The sequence below is a fragment of the Python bivittatus genome, unplaced genomic scaffold, assembly GCF_059951505.1.
Source record: "Python bivittatus isolate LINGU-HERP-01145 unplaced genomic scaffold, Pbiv_v1 ctg000330_np1212, whole genome shotgun sequence".
NCBI classification, from domain to species: domain Eukaryota; kingdom Metazoa; phylum Chordata; class Lepidosauria; order Squamata; family Pythonidae; genus Python; species Python bivittatus.
The window spans coordinates 56,467,913-56,491,028 of record NW_028277058.1 but is presented as its reverse complement, the minus strand read 5'-3'; the positions used below and the strand labels follow the sequence as shown (position 1 = coordinate 56,491,028).

General features: G+C 37.8%; 1 protein-coding gene across 6 annotated transcripts in view; it reads right to left on the bottom strand.

Moving 5' to 3' along the window:
- USP6NL (USP6 N-terminal like) overlaps positions 1–23,116 on the bottom strand; it is a 116,403-nt gene that overhangs the window by 35,371 nt on the left and 57,916 nt on the right. For all 6 annotated transcript variants that reach the window (XM_088141370.1, XM_088141369.1, XM_088141373.1 and 3 more), the window contains exons 3-5: positions 16,732–16,805; positions 14,849–14,931; positions 3,639–3,678 (exon numbers count right to left, since the gene is read on the bottom strand). In XM_088141370.1, the coding sequence (XP_087997496.1) occupies positions 3,639–3,678; positions 14,849–14,931; positions 16,732–16,805 (197 nt within the window). The remainder of the gene's footprint in view (positions 1–3,638; positions 3,679–14,848; positions 14,932–16,731; positions 16,806–23,116) is intronic.

Sequence of the window (23,116 nt, the reverse complement as noted above, 5' to 3'; positions counted from 1 at the left end):
TGAATTTGTGTATGTCTTACCATCCACTCCATTTTAAAGCTTTAAAGCTTTAGCTTTTTAAACTAAATTTTGTACACAAGAATTTAATCCAAAATTAAGTATGTTTTTAACACTTGAATTACTTTTTGTACCCTGGGTAATAATACCTACAATTCCAAGAAACTTGCTGGGTTTCTCCAACAGAAGTCTCGGAGTATTAATGGATAGGCCCAATGAAACTCTAGTTTTAGATATTAATTACTGTATTTCCTATTCACGATTTATTTTTTTATTTTTTTTTAGGGTGCTTATGAGAGATCATGGCTCCACTTGGCACAGCGAGACCTTTTCACTACTGCTTTTCTAATGATAGTACTTACACTGCTACTTGTATTATCACTTGTAAGCTTCAAGGAACCAGTGTTCAGCCATTGACTGATTTTCAGAACCAGGGGACTGGCAGTGAACTCAAGGAGGTTTGATGGACTAGCAAAGAGATATTGAAAACTCTATCTCTGTGCTACATCTATTGGGTATCTGGATTCTTGCAGCCCAGATCTGGGAGTCCTAATCTTTAAGCCAGTGTTTTTCAAACTTGGCAACTTTAAGATGTATGGATTTCAACTCCCAGAATTCCCCAGCCAGTCCACATAGCTCCACTGGATGCAGCTCTCAGGAGCATCGTTTTATGAGCCAGAACCTAACAATCCAACTGAATATGATAGTGTTTGGAAATAGGACGCTTCTCCCTTGAAGCCTGCCAATTTCAGAAATACCCTTTCAAGTAAACAGTTTGATAATTTAAGGCTTTGTGCACAAACTCCCATACAATAATTTCTAGATTCTAGCCATGCCAATAAAAAGTAAAAATGAAAATTATGCAGCTCTTCAGCCGCACCCATTTGAGATATGTAATTTAGTTTAAATACTTCGGTATAGCTGGGATTGTGCACTTAAGATATACTGAGTAATGACTGTTGCAAGAAAGACATCATTATCGTAATTTTAGAGCACTTCACAACACTTCAATAAACTCAAACTATAGTGCACACAATTTTTCTTCTGTTGAGAAATGACTGTGGAAAGCCTGCATTAGCTCATCGAACTTGGTAATAACAAGGTCCTCGCAACTCAATCATTTGCAAAGCTTATAGAAGTCTTCCTAGAAACCCTACAGTTTTGTAGCAACTTTCTATTCTGTAAAGGAAAACTCCCCATGTACATACCCTCTTGATCAATAGGTACAGTGTGATGTGGTTAGAAGAGTTTGAGCCTGCTGGTTGTCACAAAGTGGTCCTTGAGGCACAACTAGATTTTGGTTGTGTTTGTGGCCTACTGACCAAAATACACAAAACTGACCAGTAGTCTCCTGGCTGTTATCAGGGAACGTTGCTTGTGGTATGGACGTGTCTAAGACTGGTGGCCCACCAAACCCCTTCTACATCTTCCTAAAAGCACTACAGGAAAGCCTCAACTGAGCCATAATGGGTGGCTCAGACTGGTGAAACTAGGCTTTGCTGTATTTTCTTTTCTCAGCATATACCCTAATTTCCCTGGCTTATTAATTCTTATGTCTTTTCTGCACTTTGTGTAATGCTGCAAAGGGCGTGATGGATAAAAAATAAAATGAGCTGAAAAGAGGGGATGCTTGTTAGGCAGGTGCATAAGGTGCTATGGGTTCCTAGCCTTACTGTAAGTAACAAGCAGGAATTACAGACTCTCTTCATAAACGAGTATGTGGCAATGTTTTTGAGAAGAACCTGTAATTTACTACAGGAATTACAAAAATAACCTCCTAGATCTTGATTTACATAAGAAAGATGCTTAAGGAATGCATGTGCCATTGTATCTTTCCAGGAAAAAAGCATACCTTTTTACAGTAATGTTTCATGTAAAAAGGTAAATATCCTAGAACTGCAAAATGATTCTGCAGTCATTCACTAGTCAACTGAACGTGGAATAGTCTGTTTCTATGATGCATAGCAAGCTTTATATGAAATAAAGTTCTTATTTTTCCTAATAGTAACCAAAGTTTTTCTTTCTGGGTGTGTATGTGTACAGAAAGCTTCAATGAATTAGAATTAGACAGACCCAATCCTGACTACAGAGCTTGGATTATACAACCTTTTTGCCTTTTCCTCAGAGCGTCAAATGGATAAGAGTCGCTCAGGTTGCTGAATTGCTTTGCAAATACCAGTTGCTGACAAGCTCATTCATCTCTCTGACTCTAAGTTGGCAACACTCCACTGCATAATTACAGTCGCGGCATATTAGCCAGTAATTGAGCACAATAACATCTGGCATTTCAACATTTTAAAACAGAGCAGGCATTTCAAATGACTACCATCCCCCCTCAATTACCTCCTTTCTCAAATATTAACTACTGGTCAAAAAGCAATGTTCAATCCAACAACGAAAACTATAAAGTGACAGAAGGAATGCACTAAATTAAGGATCGGAATAGTTAAAAGTGGTTTTCTTTACAGGGACTAATATTCATCAAGTTGCATTTAACAGATCAAAGAAGAAGGAAAGCCTGGCTGGGCAAGGATCTGGCTAGTTCAGTGCTTCTCAACCTTGGCAAGTTTAAGATGTGTGGACTTCAACTCCCAGAATTCCTTGGCCAGCACGCTAGCTGGGGAATTCTGGGAGTTGAAGTCCACACATCTTTAATTTGCCAAGGTTGAGAAATACTGGCCTAGTTCTAGATTAGCCTTGTTTAATGTAGACCAACTGTAACTGGGACTGAGGTTAACCAGCTTTATGAATTAGAAATCCCAATTAAAAGAGTTAAAGGCGATCACTACAGAGAAGCCCTCTTAGAATCAATTCAGAAACACATCCCACACACATAGTGCTATGTAGAAGCATAAAAAATTTTAAAGTGGTGCTGGGCAACCAGAATTGTGGGTTCCATCTCCTTCTGGTCATTCATGGAGATGCTACTTATAAACAAATGATGAGTAGGACCATTCCCATACGTAAGAAGCAGCATCCATCCACGTGGCCACAACAGGCCAAGACTTACTTCCTGCAGACCAGTCTTCTCCAACATGGTGCTCTAAAGAAGTGCTGGACTACATTTCCTGTCATCTTCCAAGCAAACTCACGCTATACCGTTAGAACCTAACAGAATGCTTACAAGAATGCTCTTATCCATACAAGTGTTGTTTTTTTTAAACAGAAAAGCGATTTACATGAAGATTCAGCCAAACCATTCCAGTCCCCAGCATTTCTAGCTGACCCCACTCAGATAAACCAATGTTCCCAAATTACTACCTCTTTCCATTGAAATTTTGTCTTCCAGAAGTCTCAGAGAGCATAGTCATACTAGGTGGTAATTTTAAGGGTGATCATTCAATAAATTACCAAAGCATGTGGAAGGTAATGGTGAACTAGATGGACCCATGATCTTGACTTGGTATAAATTAGAATCCAATATCCCAATTTCAATATCAAAGATCTCCAGCCTTGGATAAAAGACCTGGGCTGGGCTAGCCAGGCTCCCCTTTAGCATGACCAGTAAGTTGACTTTCTTTGTTCAATTCTTAGCCACACAGATACTGAGAAAATTTACACTGATTGCTTTCAGAGGTAGTACAGTTCTAGACGCTTCCAAAACATGTATTGATGTATAACATCAGAGGGGGGCTACTTACCTTCTCAGATGCTGCATCATGGACTGGTAACTCCTCTTGGCTAAAAAGAAAGAGGAAGAACGCTAATTACAGTGATATTAGATTGCAGTGCAGAAACTAAATAGCTGATTCCAGAATAGCACGTCATAGTTATTATGGTTGGAAGCACACACTGGGCTAAGCTACAAAATAATTTGGTTTTGGCTTACTATGAAAGTGGTCACTGCAACCATGATTTCTGAGTTAGCATTAAATATGAACCCAACCACCTGGGCTTTATTCTATAATTCATTAGTAAGTAAACAATAGCTAAGTATAACATGCAAATCTGATCTTAAATTCTTGGACTAAACTTTTTCTATAGGAAATGAGCTTTATTGAAGTGAGAAGAAGCTATTAAGCAAATATGCATAAGACTGAACTTTTTGTACTGCGAAATAGTCTACAAGGTCTTTCAGGAGATTATTTCATGGGCCTACAAAAGGGAACACCTCCCAAGACAGAGAAGTGCATACACGTACTTCCTAGTTTAAGAACGAGTTCCGTTCCCAAGGTGTCCTTAAGTCAAATTTGTATGTAAGCCGGAACATTAATATTGTATAAGTAGTATTGTGTAATGAACTTAAACCATTGTGTATTTAACTCAAAACACTGTGTATTTAACTTGAATTTTGCTACAATAGGCTTTGTTCTTAACTATGGGTTGTCCTTAAACCAGGCATTCTTAACCCAGGACTACTTGTATTCATTACATAAAATGATCAAATATTTATTGGGGTTATATCCCAAAGTTACTTGGCTTCAAATTCAAACTGAACCATAGTTGAGAGTTTGATAACTACGTCAGATTGCCAGTTCAGTCAGTTTTAAATACAGATCATCACCCAATCAAATTAGCAAGGTGAGAACTTCTGTAAATGGAGAGTATGAAACTGCAATGAATAATAATTAATCCATCTACTAATTATATTATCAAGAAGTTCAGCATCCAAATACTGTATGTTTTATTATTTACCTCCCCATTTGGGCTACAACACTACACTTATTAGGAACCAAGCTACACTAAGCATAATAGGATCTTGTTCTGAGTAACTGAGACCCACTATACCGTAGCAATTAAGTTGTTGGGCAAGGACTAGGGAAATACAGAATTTAAGTCTATCCTTAGCCATGGAAACTCACTGGGTGACTCTGACTCAGTTGCACTCTTTCCAGTCTACCTCACATGGTTGCTGTTATAGGGATAAAATGAAAGGAGGCCCCATATAAGCTGTCTTGAGTGTGGGGAGCCATGGAGATGACCCTGGAGAAGCCATTCAGACAACAACAAATGCAGAAGCATGTGTTGATCCTAGGGAGGCAGGAAACTATTAGAAAAAGACTCAGACTGGCTCCCCCCTGACTCCCTGGGGTACAAAAGGGAAGAAAGGAAGACGCAGTATTCTGTTATTATAGCCAATCTCAACAAAGCATAGTTCCAGTCTTCCTGTAGTGTGTTTCCTGATCTGGTCTACCTCACAGGGATGACAAACCTTAGGTTTACATCTTTGGCTCAATTCACACATTCAGTGATGGGTATAAAAAGCATTCTTCCTTCTGTAAACGTGTGAGCCATTCCTCTCGGGAAAATTAACAAGAGGAAAAGGTTGCATCCTACTCTCATAATAGAAAACTCAGCTCACAAAGTGGATACTTAATGAGAAGAAGCAGCCAAAAGAAAACCTGCTTTTTCAACTACTTGGCACTGATGTTGAAATTATATTTCATTTTAATAACTAAATATGTGAGTCAGCTTAGCAGCTCTGACCTCGTGTTATCCCTTCCCACTTCCTTTCTCGGAACTCTGCATTTCAATCATGTCTCCAATTAACTGTAATTAATATAACTGATGATTTGTGGATTTAACTGTGGTGTGTCAATAAAGCAAGAGGGAATGGGCACTACGAAAACTGAGTGTGTTTTTAATTATACACATCTCACAACCAAAATAAAATAATAATACTCTCCAGTGTTAGATTTTAGTTATTATAATATATTATATTGTTGACTGGCTATTCATATGGTTTAAGTACTTGTAATGGATACATTCCAATGAGCATTCAAAAACTGTGGAAGTGGATTAGTCAGCATTAATATTAGTCTCCTTCTGCTTCTACTATGTCATCAGTGGCCTTAAATATTTCAGCTATCTGGCTTTAAAAGCACTCGATTGGACCAAAATTTAGAAATATCTAGAATTGATGTGGTGAAATCAGTAGAACTCACGCTATGTATTAATGGTTCTAACTTTAAGAATGGCTGAGGTCTGGACTCAGTCCCTTTCTAAAACAGGAGTGAGCTGATTTAGACAACTATTATCAGCAGGATCAGGCATCCCTGGCAAATTATAACCAACTGAACTTATAAGAAGCTATTTTACTTGTACACCAGGCATTATCAAAATATCCTTCCAACTCTGCACACACATCTTCACCTCTCCATTGCCCTTTCTTCTGCAATACAAGTATAAAGCTTCTACTTTATTAAGGTCATTGCTCAGAGATAGGGCATTTATTTTATATACAGAGGTCTCCAGTTCAATACCCACAATCTCCAGTTTAAAAGGCCCAGAGGAGAAAAGAGCTTCCTTTGGAGATCCTGCAGAAATGCTCCCAATCTCTGTTAAGACTTTCTGGGGGAAAACTATGATCCTCCAGATCCCATTGGACTTCAACAACATTGTCCTGATCAATGGCCATAACAGCAAAGGCTGAAGGCAACTGGAGATTTCACAAATTCTTTGCTTTAATGGCTTGCTACACATCACAGCTTCAGGCTGTTAGTCAGCAAAAGGACAACGATAAAGGTAGTCCTCACTTAATGACAATTCATTTAGCAACTGTTCAAAGTTACGACAGCACTAAAAAGCTACTTACAACTGGCCCTCACACTTACAACCGTTGAAAAGCCCCCGCAGTCACGTGATCACAATCTGGGAGCTTGGCAACCAGCTTGCACTTACAATGGTTGCAGCATCCCAGGGTGTGATCACCATTTATGACCTTCCCAGCTGGCTTCCAGCAAGCAAAATCAATGGGGAACTACATGATTCACTTAACAACCACATGATTCACTTAACAACCATGGTGATTCACTTAACAACCACTGCAAAAAATGTCATAAAATTGGGTGCGGTGATGACTTGCTTAACCACCACCCTGCTTAACAACAAATTTTCCGGTCCCTATTGTGGTCATTAAGCAAGGGCTACCTGTATATACATATATATTAGCCACTATGCATAGTGCTATGTATGTCTATCAGTGTGTTTAGGTTTGCAGTCTGCAACTGGAGCAGGGCAGCTTGATCAATGGCAAAGAGCAAGCATGTTTGCACACATGCAGAAAACTACAATTTTACTATACCGTTCTACGGACTGTGCCTACAAAAGGGGGAAGCATAAACCTCCAAGGTTTCTATTGCATAGCAGCAACTTTTAATAAAAAGCTGAATTCCTTAAAATTTGTGCTTACTGAAAGCACATTTAAAATTAATGGAGTTGGGTCTTTAAATATATTCAACATGCTGATGCAGCTGATTTCTATACCTCTTTCAGAAACAATGATATCAAAGAACACTCATGTTCTTCAACAGTTGAGACTACAAACTCAAATCTTCAAACACCCAATTGTGCAACATATCAAGTCATGTGGCTATAACCATATTTGCGTGAGGTTATATACTACAATTAAGAGGTTTGTCCTTGCAAGTGAAGTTACCAATGGGGCTATATTAAAAGGAAGGCAAAGATTTGAAAGTTGTAACGCATGGTTATACTAAAGCTTTTATTTCAGGTTGAACATTGCTCCTAAATAGAGATCTGCGTACTGTCAAATACAGACACAGTTCTTCTCTATTTACTCCAGCAGATGGGCCAACTCCATGTACATCCTTCATATATGATCAAAATGTAGGCCAGGGGAACATTTAATCCCATTTCACTCCATCCTCTTGGTTTAGGTGCTGAAAAAAACGATTATAGTAGGTTGATTAGAGAGCATAAGTCTCTAATTAAAGTTTATTACTTGGATAACTTCCAAGCATGTAGACTTCAACTTCCAAATTTCCCAGCCAACATAGTCATTGCTGAGAATTCTGGGAGTTGATGTCTTCACTTCTAAAAGTTGCCCAGTTGGGGGAGCCCTGCTCTAACATAGTAGAGCTAATGCAATATATAACACAAGGTAAGTAGCCCCCAGATTAAGAACACCCAGTTTAAGGACTACTCATAGCTAAGAATGGAGCCTATTGTAACAAAATTCGAGTTAAATACACAATGATTTGAGTTAAATACACAGTGGTTCAAATTCATTACACAATACTACATATACAGTATTATACAATAATATTGTTCTGGCTTCCATACAAATTCAACCTAAGGACAGACCCTGGGAATGGAACTCGTTCTTAAACTGGGAACTACCTGTATTCCAGTTCAAATTATTTCTTTAATACAAAAACTCCCACTGATAATTCATTAAATAAAGACAGTTGATTCGTACACATAACTTGGAATGGCTTATTTATCCATTTATTTATTTATTTTGGGTATTTCTACAAGTTGCCCAATTACAAGTTCCCCAGGTGGCCCGTAAAAAGAAAACATACAGCATCATAAACAACATGAAACATGAAAATGTTCTGAAGTTAAGTAGAGCAACTGGAATGCCATCTAGCTAGGATAACATGTTGCTCTTCTAGGCAGGTGGGAGAAAAGGTTGGAAGGAAAGAGCAAAGACAAGGCTTTTCCAAGATGAAGGTTTCCCTGCATGCTCTCAAGTAACAAAATATGTACTGAGAAGGAACTGTAAAGATATCAACTACTTAGTTTCATAATGAGTACTGCCTGAAGTACACTAGAAACAAAGTACACTGATACATAATACAGTATTAGCACATATCATATAAGAGGGTCAGCAGCACTTCCACAAACTGTCACAAAAAATGAAATTATACTGTCGACCTAACAGAAGAAACCACTTGCAAAAAACTTTGCCAAGAAAACTGTGGGAACAGGCAGTCACCAAGAGTCAAAAACTGACTCAAAGACACAAATAAATACATAAACTGAAGAAAAACAACAAAGCCCTGCCAGAATTAATGGAATGGACTTGTTGAAAGAAATTAAGAAGCTAAATCCAAGAGAAAGACAATACATTAGCAATGTATATGTAAATTAGTTCAAACCATGGGAAAAGTCCCACATTTCCAATAGAGAAGGTTAAATTCTTATGCATTTCCTTTTATTCTTCAAAATGGTGGGTTTCATTTTTTCCAGACAAGGACTGCTGCATTGTTAAAATATTCTCTTCTGTTGAATTGTTCATTGATCCCAGTGGATCGATCAAGATTCTTGATAAGCTTATTCTCTAAGGACAAGTTCATATTTTGACACGCATACACTTCTAAACCAAAGGAGCAGGGAAAGAGAATCTCTTTGCCTTCCCAAGAGAAAAGAAATAGAAAAAAAATTAAAAAATGATTATAATGGAGAAAATTGGCTCCTTGAAAATAAATCCTGGATAGGCACATCAAGTGCTTCAACATGGACTCAAGTGAGCCCACCTGTTGCTTTCTTCCAAACAGTTCCATAAGCCGCATTAGAAGGCTACTCCCAATGTTTTCCTGAACATTGGAGGATTTTGATATTTGGAAGGGTATAATTTCAGAGCCTTTTGCATGTGTAGTGAACCATCCACTCAGACACTGTGTTACTGTTTGAGCAGATAAATCCAGCTTTAGAAGCAAGTCAATAAAACAACTACTAAAACACATCTTTATAGGCTACAGTGCTTTGATTTCTGTCTAGAAGTTCAAAGGAAGAAGAGCTGCTTGATCAGACCAAAAGGACATCCAATCCAGCATGTGTTCTCCAGGTAAAACAACCAAACAGATACCTCCCCAGTCAATAATCAGGAGGAGAAAGCAGCAGCCTTCCTCTTTCTTCTGTTGGCTTACCTGGTGATCAACAATCAGCGCCAAAGTGCCTCTAAACATGGAGGGCCTCAATAACTAACACATCAGCCCATGTGATTCTCAAAAGAGAATGCATGAATGGTCTTGCAATAATTAATGCCATGTATAAAAAGAAGGACACTGTGTGAACTGGTACTTTCTTTCATCTGCCCTGAATTGTCAATGCCATTAACTGTTCAAGTTCCAGCACAAAAGAGGAAGGACATTTTTTCTCTACCTACTTCCTACATAGTCTTACTCAGCCAGATAAGTGAGAACAATTCCATTCTTATTCGAGTGTGTTCATTATTTACCTTGACCAAAACATTTCTGTAGTTTCACCACATGATAAGAAAAAAGGCACAATGATTCTTTACTGCCACTGTGCATCACACATGGTTCTGTGTGTGCAATACTGTACAAATTTCCTGGAAACCTTCTGTTGAAGGAACAGTCATCCTTCCTTACTGCACATGCACACAACACAGACTATTGCATTCATAATGCTTTTGGGTCTACCACTGAAGGCACATCTCAGGGAAATTTTCCACACTTCTGCATTGTCAGAGCTGAGGATCATTTCTCCCTTTGTTCATTGATAGACGGACAGATAGATTCAATTTATATGGCCACCCAACTCACAAATGTGGCTATGGGTGGCTAGCATCACATTAAAATAATAACAGTATTATTTCAATACTAATATTATCATCATCATCCTCCCTAGGTCTCTGGTTCTCATCCTAGTTATCCTCTGGGGAAGATCTGACTGCAAAGCTTCCAAGTTCTATAGACTTACTGTGCCCTCACCTGTCTGACAGGTGTTGACTTGGTAATTGTGGTAAGTGAGGTCTCTGATTTGTTTATCTTTCTGTTCAACTCACAACTTGCTCACCATTTCAAGACCTGGGAGTATTAGAATCCTGATCATCAATACAGTTAGTTATGTCATGAGGTTCTCAACTCTCTCACACTTCTGATTTCTATCGTTCCCGGTCTTTGGAATATTACCAGAAGAAGTACTGTCTTGCTCTACAAAGCTACAACTGAGCAATAGTTTTCACTCTCAGTACTCTGATTTCCAAAAGGAAGATGGAGGAATAGTATTTTATAGATCTTTAAGAGCTGAACAAATTCATTCATGTTCAGAGGTTCTGGAGAGTGGTGTTATAAAAGATCTTGCCTTTGCTTCATCAAGTATATTGGCTTGCATCTACAAACCTCTGCTTTGCACTTTTCTAGTTCTCTTTCACTTCAGCCCCCCCTCTGGGGGGGTTACAAAATGCATGTCAGTAGCAAGTATTCCCACGTGTATGGCATTCATATTCCTTATACTGACAACTAGTTGTTGGTTACCCATCAGAACTCAGAAAATATCTCACATTCATCATACCCTTTGCTTGCCCAAAGCATTCAGGTTGTACATCAGTCAAAACAAGTACCGTATATACTCAGATAAGCCAAGAATTTTAGATGCCAAAATATACCCAAAACATTATGTTTGGCTTATCTGTGGAGGGGCTTATCAATGAGTATATGCAGAAATACTTTTTTAAAGTACCCATATGTACTTGCAGATATGCCCATCCACAGATAAGCAAGCCTTTAAATCTTTAACCAAAATACCATGAAGAATGTGCCACCCTACCTCCAACTGGATCTCTATTAAAGCACATTGGCTGCTATTTCAATATCCCGCATTACTCATAACCGCTGATTTTAACTGGATGCTTCTTGAAAGTTCTCAGTAATATTTAAGTGCTGAAAAGATCCCTAGTCCAATTTGAAATCTTTGTTTTCATTTACGTGCTACCACACATCATGATTTCTATGGAAGCTTGGAACAGTTCCACAAATTACTCAGGAAAATTAAAGCTGCTTTTAGTATAAATGAATTCCTCCATGGGAAGGTGGGGCAAAGGTCATTAAACAGAATATTAAGAAAACAAAAGGTGGCTGGTTTGCTGCTATTTAATTTTACTGTTTCTGAGTTACAGGTGTTAATTTTGCTATGGTAATATATTACAGCATTAGGTTCTCCATTGATTGTACAGGTGTATCTGACCCACTTAATGGTCTTAGATTCAACTGTGCATTCCACAAGTCCATTTCGGAATAAGAGAACAAGGAGGAACTTTACTCTGCACAGAACCAACTCGCATATCCAAATGCAGTATTCTAAAATTGAATTTTAATAATTGATAACCCAGAGGCCATTTAGCTACAATAGCTAGGAACAACCATTTTACATTAGATGGTAAAACTTTTACAGCAATATTCACACAAAGGAGAGAATTAAATTATCATCCCTTGAATGGAATTCCACCAACAGTCAGTTAAAACCAACAGAAGTTGACTCTTTTTTTCAGCCCTTAATTCACAAATTTCACACATGGGGAGAATGGCATTAAAGCAAAAAAATTATTAGTACAGTCCCAAAGTACCTCAAAAGTACTACCTATCATGTGCCTCCATATCCAACTAGTAAATCCATTTCATTAAGGGATAGCTATTTGCCTAATTCATTAATACATGTAGGGCAGGTTAACTAAACAGACTTAATGGTAAACTTGCATTAACAAAACACAGTTGTTCTGTTCAGGATACAAGTAGGAATCTGAACTTACATCAGTTTGGTCTTAATTTGATACTGGCAGATGTTGTCTTTGCAACCAATTATTGATAGCGTTCTTGTTTGGAAAAAAGACCCTCCCCCCCACACACACGTTTTTGCTATACAAAAATTAAGATGCCTATCCCCCTGGATAAGATGAACATATCCTCCTGGCCTACAGTAATTTCTCAGCAAGTATGCTTCAATAACCTACAAAACGTGCAAGTATGAAATATCCTTCCCCATGAGAAACACTTCTCTGTAGAAAATTTGTAAAACCTTAAGCATCACTAGCTTTCTAGAAATGTCCAAGAGACAATAAATGAAATTTAGCATAGGAAATTATAAGATAATGAAACTCTTCAGAGACATCCTAAAGAAAGATGGAACACTTCCCGTCTTTGGTTAAGAAACCTAAGTAGCTTTGCAAGCAGTTTTGAATTAGTTTCTTAAGAAAATCAGATGAAATACGTAAGTAAGTGATATTAGGCAATTTACTAAGAGCTACTTAAAAGCTTGACAATGCTGTACAATTATTAAGAGCTCACTTACATCACCGCCATGATCATTTTAGTCTTGGGTTTCAACTCAGAACATTTGCAGATATATTAATGAACAAAATGCATGTTTTAGTTATGTGTGGGTGGCTTTCGACAGTTTACTCAAGCAGTGTGTGAGGAGCAGTAAGCGACCCTCACAATTACTGCATCTCATGTATATGTCTCTAGTTAGGAGTTCATAGGCGTCAGGACACATGCACCCCCTTGTCAGAAGATGAACATAAGTCTTATTCGGGACCCTACTTTACTGCTTGGGCAAGCAATCTAAATTCCTCCTGTTTTAAGGAAAGGCATCTGGTTATTTCTTTTTTACTGCTCCTTTCATTGCTATCTATCACTTGTAGACCTGTACAGTATATATAAACAAACACCAAACCATTTGCAGAAAAATGTAATCCATGCAAATCTTCTTCAGGATTAGGAGTGTGGATCCTGTACAAGAGGCAGGGCTTTCTGTGGAAATGTGGCGGAAATTTTTCATTTATGATTTGTCCTTGCTGAAATACTCTGCCAGCTGCTTAATAAAAAAGAACTATAAACAATGCCAAACATTATGTTACTCAGCCAAATACAGCTGTGATACAAACCTAGTGGGGAGAGGAGCTTATTGAATAGAAGAGCATGTCCTCTGCATGCAAATCTTAGCATCTATAGTGATGAACAGAATTTCAGGTAGCTGAGCTGAGACAGACTTGAAGAAGAGATATTGTTGGATTAGTTCAAAGAACAATCTGAATTTAAATTTTGAAGGTCTAGAAGATTCTCTCTCCACAAGTTCTCTTATCGATTAAAGAAATTTCAGGTTTCACATAATAGCCATGAAGTTACAGAGAACTTCCATGCGATACCTAGGCTACCACTGAAGGCTGCTGCTTTGTAAATGTCACGTAAATGTCAAATTTGAATTGTCAGCTCCTGTTTTAGAAAACACAATCATTCTGACAGTGAAGTAAATACCTAAGTTCTTCTGGGAGTAAACGGTGAATCTTACCCTAGCTATTATGAGAATCACCAGAGGCACTATCCAATCAGAAATTCTGCTATTTTTAGTCAACTGTCCTAACCGCTTGCAGTTAGTGACCCTAGATGACAAGCCCACCATTTGTATCAGATTGTGCGATTTAGTTCATCAGGGACCAATGAAATACTGCAGTTAATATTTTCCCAAAAATGTACATAACTTGTATGTGCAAACAGTACTCACTTGCTCCTCTATTTCCCCCAAGGCAAAGTCACCCCTCACCTCTATTCCTGCTTTGTCAGACTGCAAGATCATGTGTACATCAGCATTCAACAGAGTCAAAATGAATGAGGATTATAAACCAGGGTTTGAACCGAGCCTACAAACTTTGGGAATACACTAATCATTAACCATAAAGGGCATCAAAGCAGAATTAGGGGAAACCACAGATAAGAGGGAGCAAAGCTGCCCTAAAGAGGCAAAATGGCAGCATATAAGCTTATAATATACCCCCAATTAGTTGATTAATATTAGACAATGGAGAATAAACATCATTTCAGAAAGTAACAACATTTTCTACCCCTCCTTTCTTATGTCTGATGCAAATTAAAAGGTAGTCATACGTGTATATTTGGTTACATACAGATGACTCTGACAGGTTAATAAAAGAATAAATAAAAGAATAAAAGAATTTCACTGTCTTTCCATTGGTGGGAAAAAATAGCAAAACCATCAGCAGATACTGCAGCTTTTTTCTTTAAGTTATTCTTTCAGCTGTTACCCAACATCTCACCAGTCTTCGTTCTGGACAAAACATCTCTACAGTCATTTTACATACAGAAAAAGGCAAAGACCAATACTTTTCAATTACCAGGTATGGATCAATTTTAAATCACTAAGAAAAGTGCTGCACATAAATAAATGAAAAGCACAGCGCGAGACCATTTAAATTTTATTTTCCAAATGGAATCCTGTTCACAAAGCAATTCTTCTGCAAGGTACGCGATCAATACTCTGACCAAACAGGCATACAAAAATCAAAACTGAAAATAAAATGAAGCCAGCACTGAATGCCATTCCTTTGCCAAGCTATGAAACTTACTGCAAGAAACCAAATCTATCGGTAACTTTGTAAAGTAGGTAGTCTGCATCTTCCCAAGGCTCGATCTGGGTACCTTCACGTCCCTATAGAAAGCACAGAACAAAGATGGACAATTAATGCATTTTATTAATTTACCACTTATGGCATCACAAAGCAACAGCTGCTGGCATGCTCTGAACCTCACAAGCAATTCCTTGTTTTTACTGCTCTATGAGAGATAACCCAGAAAAGCTTGAGCAGGAGATCCATATGGGCAGTGAGTCTTTCCCACAGCTGCCTACAACTGTGCATATTCAAATAATACATGGACATGCACAGGTATTCTCTGAGCAACAGCACATGATGAGGTTGTCTCCAAACAAACCGAGGCTGTATCTGCACTATAATTTTCTTAATCAACTCTGGTGCCAACTGCTCCTCCCATTTCTCCAGTAGTAATTATCCTCCTCACATTCAGCTAAAAAAGAAACATTAAGGAACAACTACAGTAGGACACAAATCAAAGGGGGAATAATTTTACTACATTATGGCTGTTAGCTAAAACTTGGAACTTCTAGGTTCAGAAACACTGCAGCTCCATAACTAGGCAATGTTTATAGACAGCAAGACAATGAGTGTAATACAGGAAATAGGAAAGGAATGAAATCCTGGCTGTGCCAGAAGGCCTGGGGGCCAGATGGGGGCTCGCACAAATGGAGGTGGCTTGTGGGGTGATTGACCTTACCCCCCGCCGTCATCTTGAATGTTTTTAGTATCTATGTACAGGGTCGGCTGTCTATATTTGATTTTTAATGGATTAATTTATTTTAACTATTTATGGGGGATTTTTGATTGTTGATGGGGTTTCTGATTTTAACTGTGAGCCACCCAGAGTCACCCATTGGGAGGAGATGGGCAGCATACAAATTTAATAATAATAACAACAACAACAACAATAATAATAATATAAATAAATATTCTGCTTATGAGTTTTAAGGCCATTTGCCTGACTAGTGATAGAAAGAGAATGCTGTTCTAGAGAGATTGTTAGTTTGAACCTTTATGGAATCTATTAACTTCTTCTCATGAGAACATGTGTATTATCACATTAAATGGTATTTTAGGATCCATTTAATGGGGGGAACAGGAAGAGTCCAGCTGAGCAGGCTTCCGTGATGACTGTCACCTTCTTCTATCTCTTCATGGTTAGTTTCTTTCATTTAATCATCATATTTTCTCATATTCAAATGTATTTTTGAATGGGGTGGGGTGGGAATACCTCAAGCATGGGGATGGCTAGCCCCATAGAGGCCTTCTGCTTTCAGCCTCAGATTTTTCATCCTCTTGGACTCTCCTTCCCCTTTTTAGTAATGTTTTTAATTAAGGTTTTATGTATTTATATATTTTATGTTTTTAATGTTTGTTGTGAATCGCCCAGAGTTCCCCCATTGGGGGGAGATGGGCGGCTGAAAAATTTAATAAATAAATAAAATAAAATAAAATAAAATTTTTCATTGTATACACTACTTGGAGTGTAGTACATGAAAGATGAAGAGGAAATATTTTCAATAAATGAATCAACAGAAGAGAAATTTCTTTTCCCTTTTTCCCCAGACCTCCTGATCCTTGTAATATAGAAAATACTACAAAATAAGGTAGGTGCTATTTCCTATCTGAAATTGGAGTGAATCTTTTCACATACTCCTGCTCTTCCCTTGTACAACATGTTGCCACAACAGCTAGCTAGAAAACAGAGGGCACCACAATGACCAGCTAAGAATGGGATAATGGAGCAAGTGTTGATGTGCATTTGTTCATCATCTGATCAACTGAGCCAACCATTACGCAGTCCAGGAGAGTGGAATAGCCCATTACACAACTATTTCAGAATTATATAAACTTACGCGGTCATACTTGGCAACTATCTCAGCACGTTCTTGAGCAAGTTTGACAGCAGCATCTTGTTCAACATCAGAACCTGGGAAAAAGAGAAAATGGATACAGAAGGGTAGGATCTATCAGCATTTATTTTTTGATGATTTTAATATATTTAAAGAAATATATATATTAAAAAGTGTTTATTCTTTATAAACATAATACTGATGATTTCAAAAAAGGATCTCTAAGTGTTGGGCATTTAAACTGACAATTTTTCATCTACTGCCTTTCATAATCTTTCTGCATACCTCTATAGTGCAAAGCATGTTTTCAATATACAGATTTAGTGAAGCTGATACAAGTTAGTCCTTCTGAACTTAGAATCTGCAGTAAAATGCATCCTATTTAAAGAATTTAAAAGTAGAGCAAAATGTTTTAACAACACTTCCAATAAAATATAAAGATAATCTATCACAAATAGCAACAGAATCATTGTTTATTCTAAAGCCTTCATTTATATGAGACACTATCTGGATTTGAACCTATTACAAAGTTTCTTAATTCCAATATCTGTATTAGAACTACTGTATGCAGAAAACTTTGTAAGATTTTTTAAAAAATCAAGTTAAAGAGAAATAGTCCACATGTTATTATTAATCATATTGGCTAGGTTTACACAATATGCTTAATAGTTTAGTAAAAAGAACTAGCATCTGCATTCATACAATGTACTAACGGCTAGTTTTAAGGTTACTTCATTTTTAACTTGCAAGGTACAGACACACAACACAATACATTCACAGACTCATAGGATAAATTAACTTATCTGTGAACCCAAACTGTTTGGCTAGTTCATGCCTCAGTATACCATGCAAACTCAGAAAATGGGTTAATTCAGTAATCAAGTCTCTTATATGACCCTAGCCAAAGAAAGGGCAGAGGAGAAGACAAGAAACCAGAATCTCTTATTTTTGCTATCCTCTCCACTCACAAATTTCCCAGACTCCCATTTGTAACCTCAACACTATTAAACTCTAAGAAAGCTTCCTTCTTGATGCATTGGACTACAACTAATTCGCAACCAGATGGAGGGCTCCTGTTTAGGAGAGGCTACAGATCACTGTAGGGCCATTAAACTATCAATGAAACATATCTATGCAATATGGAATAAACAAAGCATTCTACTGAAGGACAGAATTTGACTCTGGTTAGAGCTACAGCTTCCTGGCCACATTGCTAAAATCTCTGGTTCCCAGAGAAGTTCACATTGAGACCCTCTATGAGATGGCTAGCAATGGTGGGGACACTAGTCAATACTCATGCTCCTTCCCAACACTTTGAGGTACAACAGTTAGGTCAACTTCATTAAGAAGCTTTTGGATTTTTGTCAAACGATATCCAGACAGAATAAACCTAATAAATGTTCTAGAGGTGCAGATCACTTTCCCAGAATCCACTGAGCTGCAAAAAGCATTTTGTGGCTAAGGTGCAAAGTTTCCTTGGCTGACAAATAGCGAGGCAAAGATTCCAACAATGCAAAAACTTTGAAAGGGTCTCACTTTCACCGGCCCTATTATTTCTACTAGAACTGATCTGTCTCATAGCTTTTCAGCAGCATGTGCTCTATTTTTACATTCTCTCCTGGTTGCAAATTGGGCAAGCTTACTGAGGTAGTTAACAAAGCGCATCTATTATCCATGCTGAGAAGTTACTGCCCCTGAATGCTGCAAAACAAATCAGATCAGATTCAGAAACTGTGAGGATCAGAACATTTTTGAACAGCTAAAGCTACTCGGTTTTCTCCCTGGATCGTTGGGGTCAACTAATGATCACAGAGTATGCTGTGAGAGAAGACATTAGGTCATATCAAAAGCAGAGGCATATAAAAGCAAGTGACAGAAATAATGGTCTGACTCACTAACAGAGTCAACAGGGAAGTGAAATGAAGGAGACATCAGACTCAGTGAATATTAATCAGAAGATAAATCACATTTCTCCAATCCCACTACCTCCTTGAGTAAAAAGTAAACTGCAGGATCTGGCAGATTAGATCCCTCTGGGCCAAGCTTGAATCCCTGAAGCTTTTCAGTTTGCCAACATAGAAATAAGAGCCTTTATGATAACAGAATGTTGCAGATCACTGTAGGGTGGAATTAGGGTTTGGTCCAGAACATTTGAGGAAGTTGATGAGTATCTTTACATTTGTATCCCACTCTCTCTCCACGATGCTCCAATGAGCACTTGACAGAAGAGACTGTCAGTCATTTGTATAAGTCAAGCACATTATGAGCTTCAAGGCACTGACCAGCTCATCTTCCTCAACATGCTACTTATACAGATCTGTTGGAACTATCACTTTCAAAATTCCCAACTGACCTAGCCAAACATGATTCTTTTTCCAAATATTTAAGAATGTACTAGATTTGGCTGAGGCACACTCTCAGTTCAAAGAATATATTATACAATAGCCAGAAATATTACATAATAACCAGAAGTTCAGGGAATTTTTCAACCTGCAAAACATATCTACTGTAAATTGCTGAGAGAAAGAAAGAGACAGGTGCTACTTCTGATAGCTACCATATATGTACTGCACTATCTAATGATCTGACATAAAATCCTATATACACTTATAATAAATGATGATTAGTGTTAACAGTGATAGATTTAATCTTTTTGCTGAAAAGAGTGGAAAAACAAAGATGAAGGTTCAGTGATTCACTATTATCGCTATATTATGCTCCCACCCCCCACAGCAAACTAAAAAACATGGTAAATCCAATAAATCATGAACTGGGCTACACTCAGTATATTCTTTCATATTCTAAGTTTTTCACCCTCAGCTGCACTCTGTATTGAATATTAGCAAACTATATATTATGTGGTCACGGGTGAACAGAGTTAAAAAGCAGTTATAACTATTTCCAAGCCAATTTGTTGGAATACTGCACTTATTTAAGGTTAATAACAATCACTTGTCTGACTCCTTGAGCAAGTATTGAATACTAAAGTTTATGATGGTATCATTCTGTTGTGTTTATCCAGCAAATGCTTATCATAATTTTATGTACTAACATTCTTAGATCATGAAGCAAACAATATAATCAGGAAATTGATGGTAAAGTGTCTCATTACACTTCCTGTTTTGCTATTTAAACCTACCATTGTAATAAAAGAAAAGATAGGTGAATTCTTATTAACAAAATGAGGACTTTTACCCATCTTGCCAAAACTGAACAGATTAAGAGTAGCCCCCATTCCTTTTTACCCCATAAAGTCTTCCACAACTGCTCTTTGCTACCTCTGAAGAGCTGCTGTAGGGAGAAGCGCCCAGTACAGCCTTTCTGCCAGCTACTAGGAATCTTCCACAGGGCACTATGACATAATACAGGTTCCTTGAGATAGCAGAGAAACCTTGCAGTAATGATAGGTAGCTAGGTACTCAAGTCTATGTACACAAGGCCCTAGGAATATGGGAATAGGATTTCTCATGGATGTAAGACCTGTCTGCGGAGGATAGAGAAAAAACAGGAGAACCAACCACAGAGCAGGAGCTAAAAGCACAAAACTCAACAATGAAGCAATACAAGAGAAGGAAACTAATGTAATTAACTATTGGCAGGTGTAGGAAGGTGTAACCAAGTGTAGGAAGAACCTCTTCTAACTATACGAGAAAGTAGTGACGTAATTACTAGCATGCACATTTTTGTTCCGGAATGCTGGGAAGGGCCAGCTGATTTTGCTGTCTTCCTCAGTCTCTGGGGTTGCAGAGATTTCCTAGGAGTCAGGAAGCTGTGGATCTATTTTTATTTCATGTCACATCACTGAAATTCCTTGTTTCCTCATTCAACCACTTAAAAGATTTAGCTACATAAGCTACTGGCCACCAGCATATCATTAGATCTTTGTTATTTGCAACGCCATTTTCAAAGCCTTCCTACAAGGGGCTAAAATTCCTTAAGGTACATGTCAAAGGAACATAATGCAGGGATTTGATGGAACTAGGCAGATCTGGGTCTGATCAGGGGTTGGATAGGAGATTATGGAGCACCCTGTGGATATTATCTGTGCTTTTCAGTGTAAGAAATGGGCAGATCTCAGGTTTTGGAGATCCACTGTAATTTTCTCCTCCTCCTCCCCCCAAAACATATACCAATAGGAGCCAAACACAAAATAGTACCTGGCAGGTTGAACCAGATGCTAAATGGTGGCTCAAGGGATGGAGCAAATGACTTACTACAGCTAATTATCTATGAATTACCTGAGTTTCTGTAATACTTGGGGTTTAACATTAGATTTCAAAATTAGCTAGCACATCCACAAAAAGTCTTAGTTGATGGCAGCTAATTTAACACTGGCCATTTCATATGGCTGAGAAACAAATACAGGCAGTCCCCAGGTTAAGAACGTCCAAGTTACAGATGACCCATAGTTAAGAACGGAGCCTACTATAGCAAAATTCGAATTAAATACACAATGGTTCCAGTTAATTACACAATACAGTATCATATAATAATACTGTTCTGGCTTACATACAATTTCAACATAAGGACAGACCTTGGGAATGGAACTCGTTCTTAAACTGGAAACTACCTATAATTTGGTAACAAAGCTAACAGGATTTTTTTCCCCTTTCTAATAAATAAGAAAGAAAAGTCTGGCTTATGACAAATCATCTATCTAGTTACCTAACAGCTGATTCCATAGTTCTTCTATTCAATACCATCCAAAAGAAAATATGGAATACAGATTCAATAAAAATGTATTTATGGTAGAAGATTCTTGACATAGTTAAGCTGTGCTTTTTCTTCTCCTAGAGCTTAACATTTTACACAGAAGTGTCAATATCTAAAACGCTCTACAGAGATACGGAACCAAATCTGCTCCTCTTCAAGGAAAACTGCATACAAAGAAGATATCTTACACTGATAACCATTTCTAACTAAAGTTATTTGAACAAGTCCTATTTTAGAGGAAATCAATTGAAATAGATAAGCAAGAAGCAAATGCTATTTTATCAATGGCTTAGTTATGATACTAAGAATAAGTCAGTAAAGCATGCATTTTGAAATTGTATTTTACCATTGAAGTTTTCTTTCCTTGAGCGGCCCCGAATCCTATTTACAGCTTTAGTCCTCATTGAGCAAGATCCTTTATTTCCAGGTCACTGCACAATAATAAATCATACAAAGTCTGTTCTATTCATGCATACAGAAAAATCCAAGGGAGAAGAGTGAAGCCCATCTTTCTTCTCTTTCTTGAAAACGAGACCTTCAAATAACTCAGAGTGTTTGAATTTCAAATATCTTAAACCCTGAGCCCAATCTAGCCACACTTTACTGTCTACAGAGTTTTAAAACAATGGTGCCATTTGTGAAATGCGAACTGTTTCACAAAAGACACGCAAGTATTTCCCATACCAGCCTACACTTCCAGCATTCCAGTCCAGAAGAAACAAGACTTCAGTAAACTGTTTCACAACAGAGAGACGAAGCCTATCAAGGACAGCAGTGTAAGGACAGAATACCAACTGATATTGTCCTTGGCTACAAAGTATTTTAGCCGAAACTATTAAATATGCACACAGATCAGAATGTTCCCGTTCAAAAAATACTTGTTTCATACAGGCTTAACAAAAACAAGCTATAAGATTGCGCTGCCATCTCCTAGCTCTGTTGGAAATACCCAAACATTCATGGTATTAAAATTCTTGTGGGCTGCAAATGTTGAGGGTTGGTTTTTGTAAGAATTAAGCTGAAAGGCATGAGAGCACACATATTAGAAAGCCTCTCTAGTAGTAGCTTCAGTACTTGGAAATGAAGCCAAGAGCCACCCTATTTCTATCAGCATATTTTTTTAAAAATCATGAGCACATTAAACATAAACCTTAAAACCATCCAGGCATTCGGTAATGTTCAAAAACAGCAGGAGACATCCCACCACAGCAATTGCAGAACATGGTACCTGCTTGTTTTCATACCACACTAGTATTCATGGTCCATTAAATATGGCCTAGTTTGCTTCAAACTCTGGCAATTAAACCGCCACCATCCTCTGCAATTACACATCGCTTCTCTTATTGGCAAGGAAAGGCGTTTGCATTTACCCAGCTAGTGACTGATGAAGCGGCTAAAACAATTCCTCAATCAATGTTATCTAAAACTGGGATTACTTTAGTTCAGTTATTCCAAGATAATTTTTGAACATTGCTTGGTGACATTCACCAATCATTCACAGATCAGATAATCCCATCATTGTTTATTTGCTCATATTACTGGGCAGTATAAAAGTGGAACAAATGAATCAACTGAAATTAATGAGAGGCTATTAAACAGCTTGATTTTAAAGACACCCTTGAATTGCAACTGACTGTGGGTGATGGAAGCCATGTGATTTTTCTTGGCAGTGTTA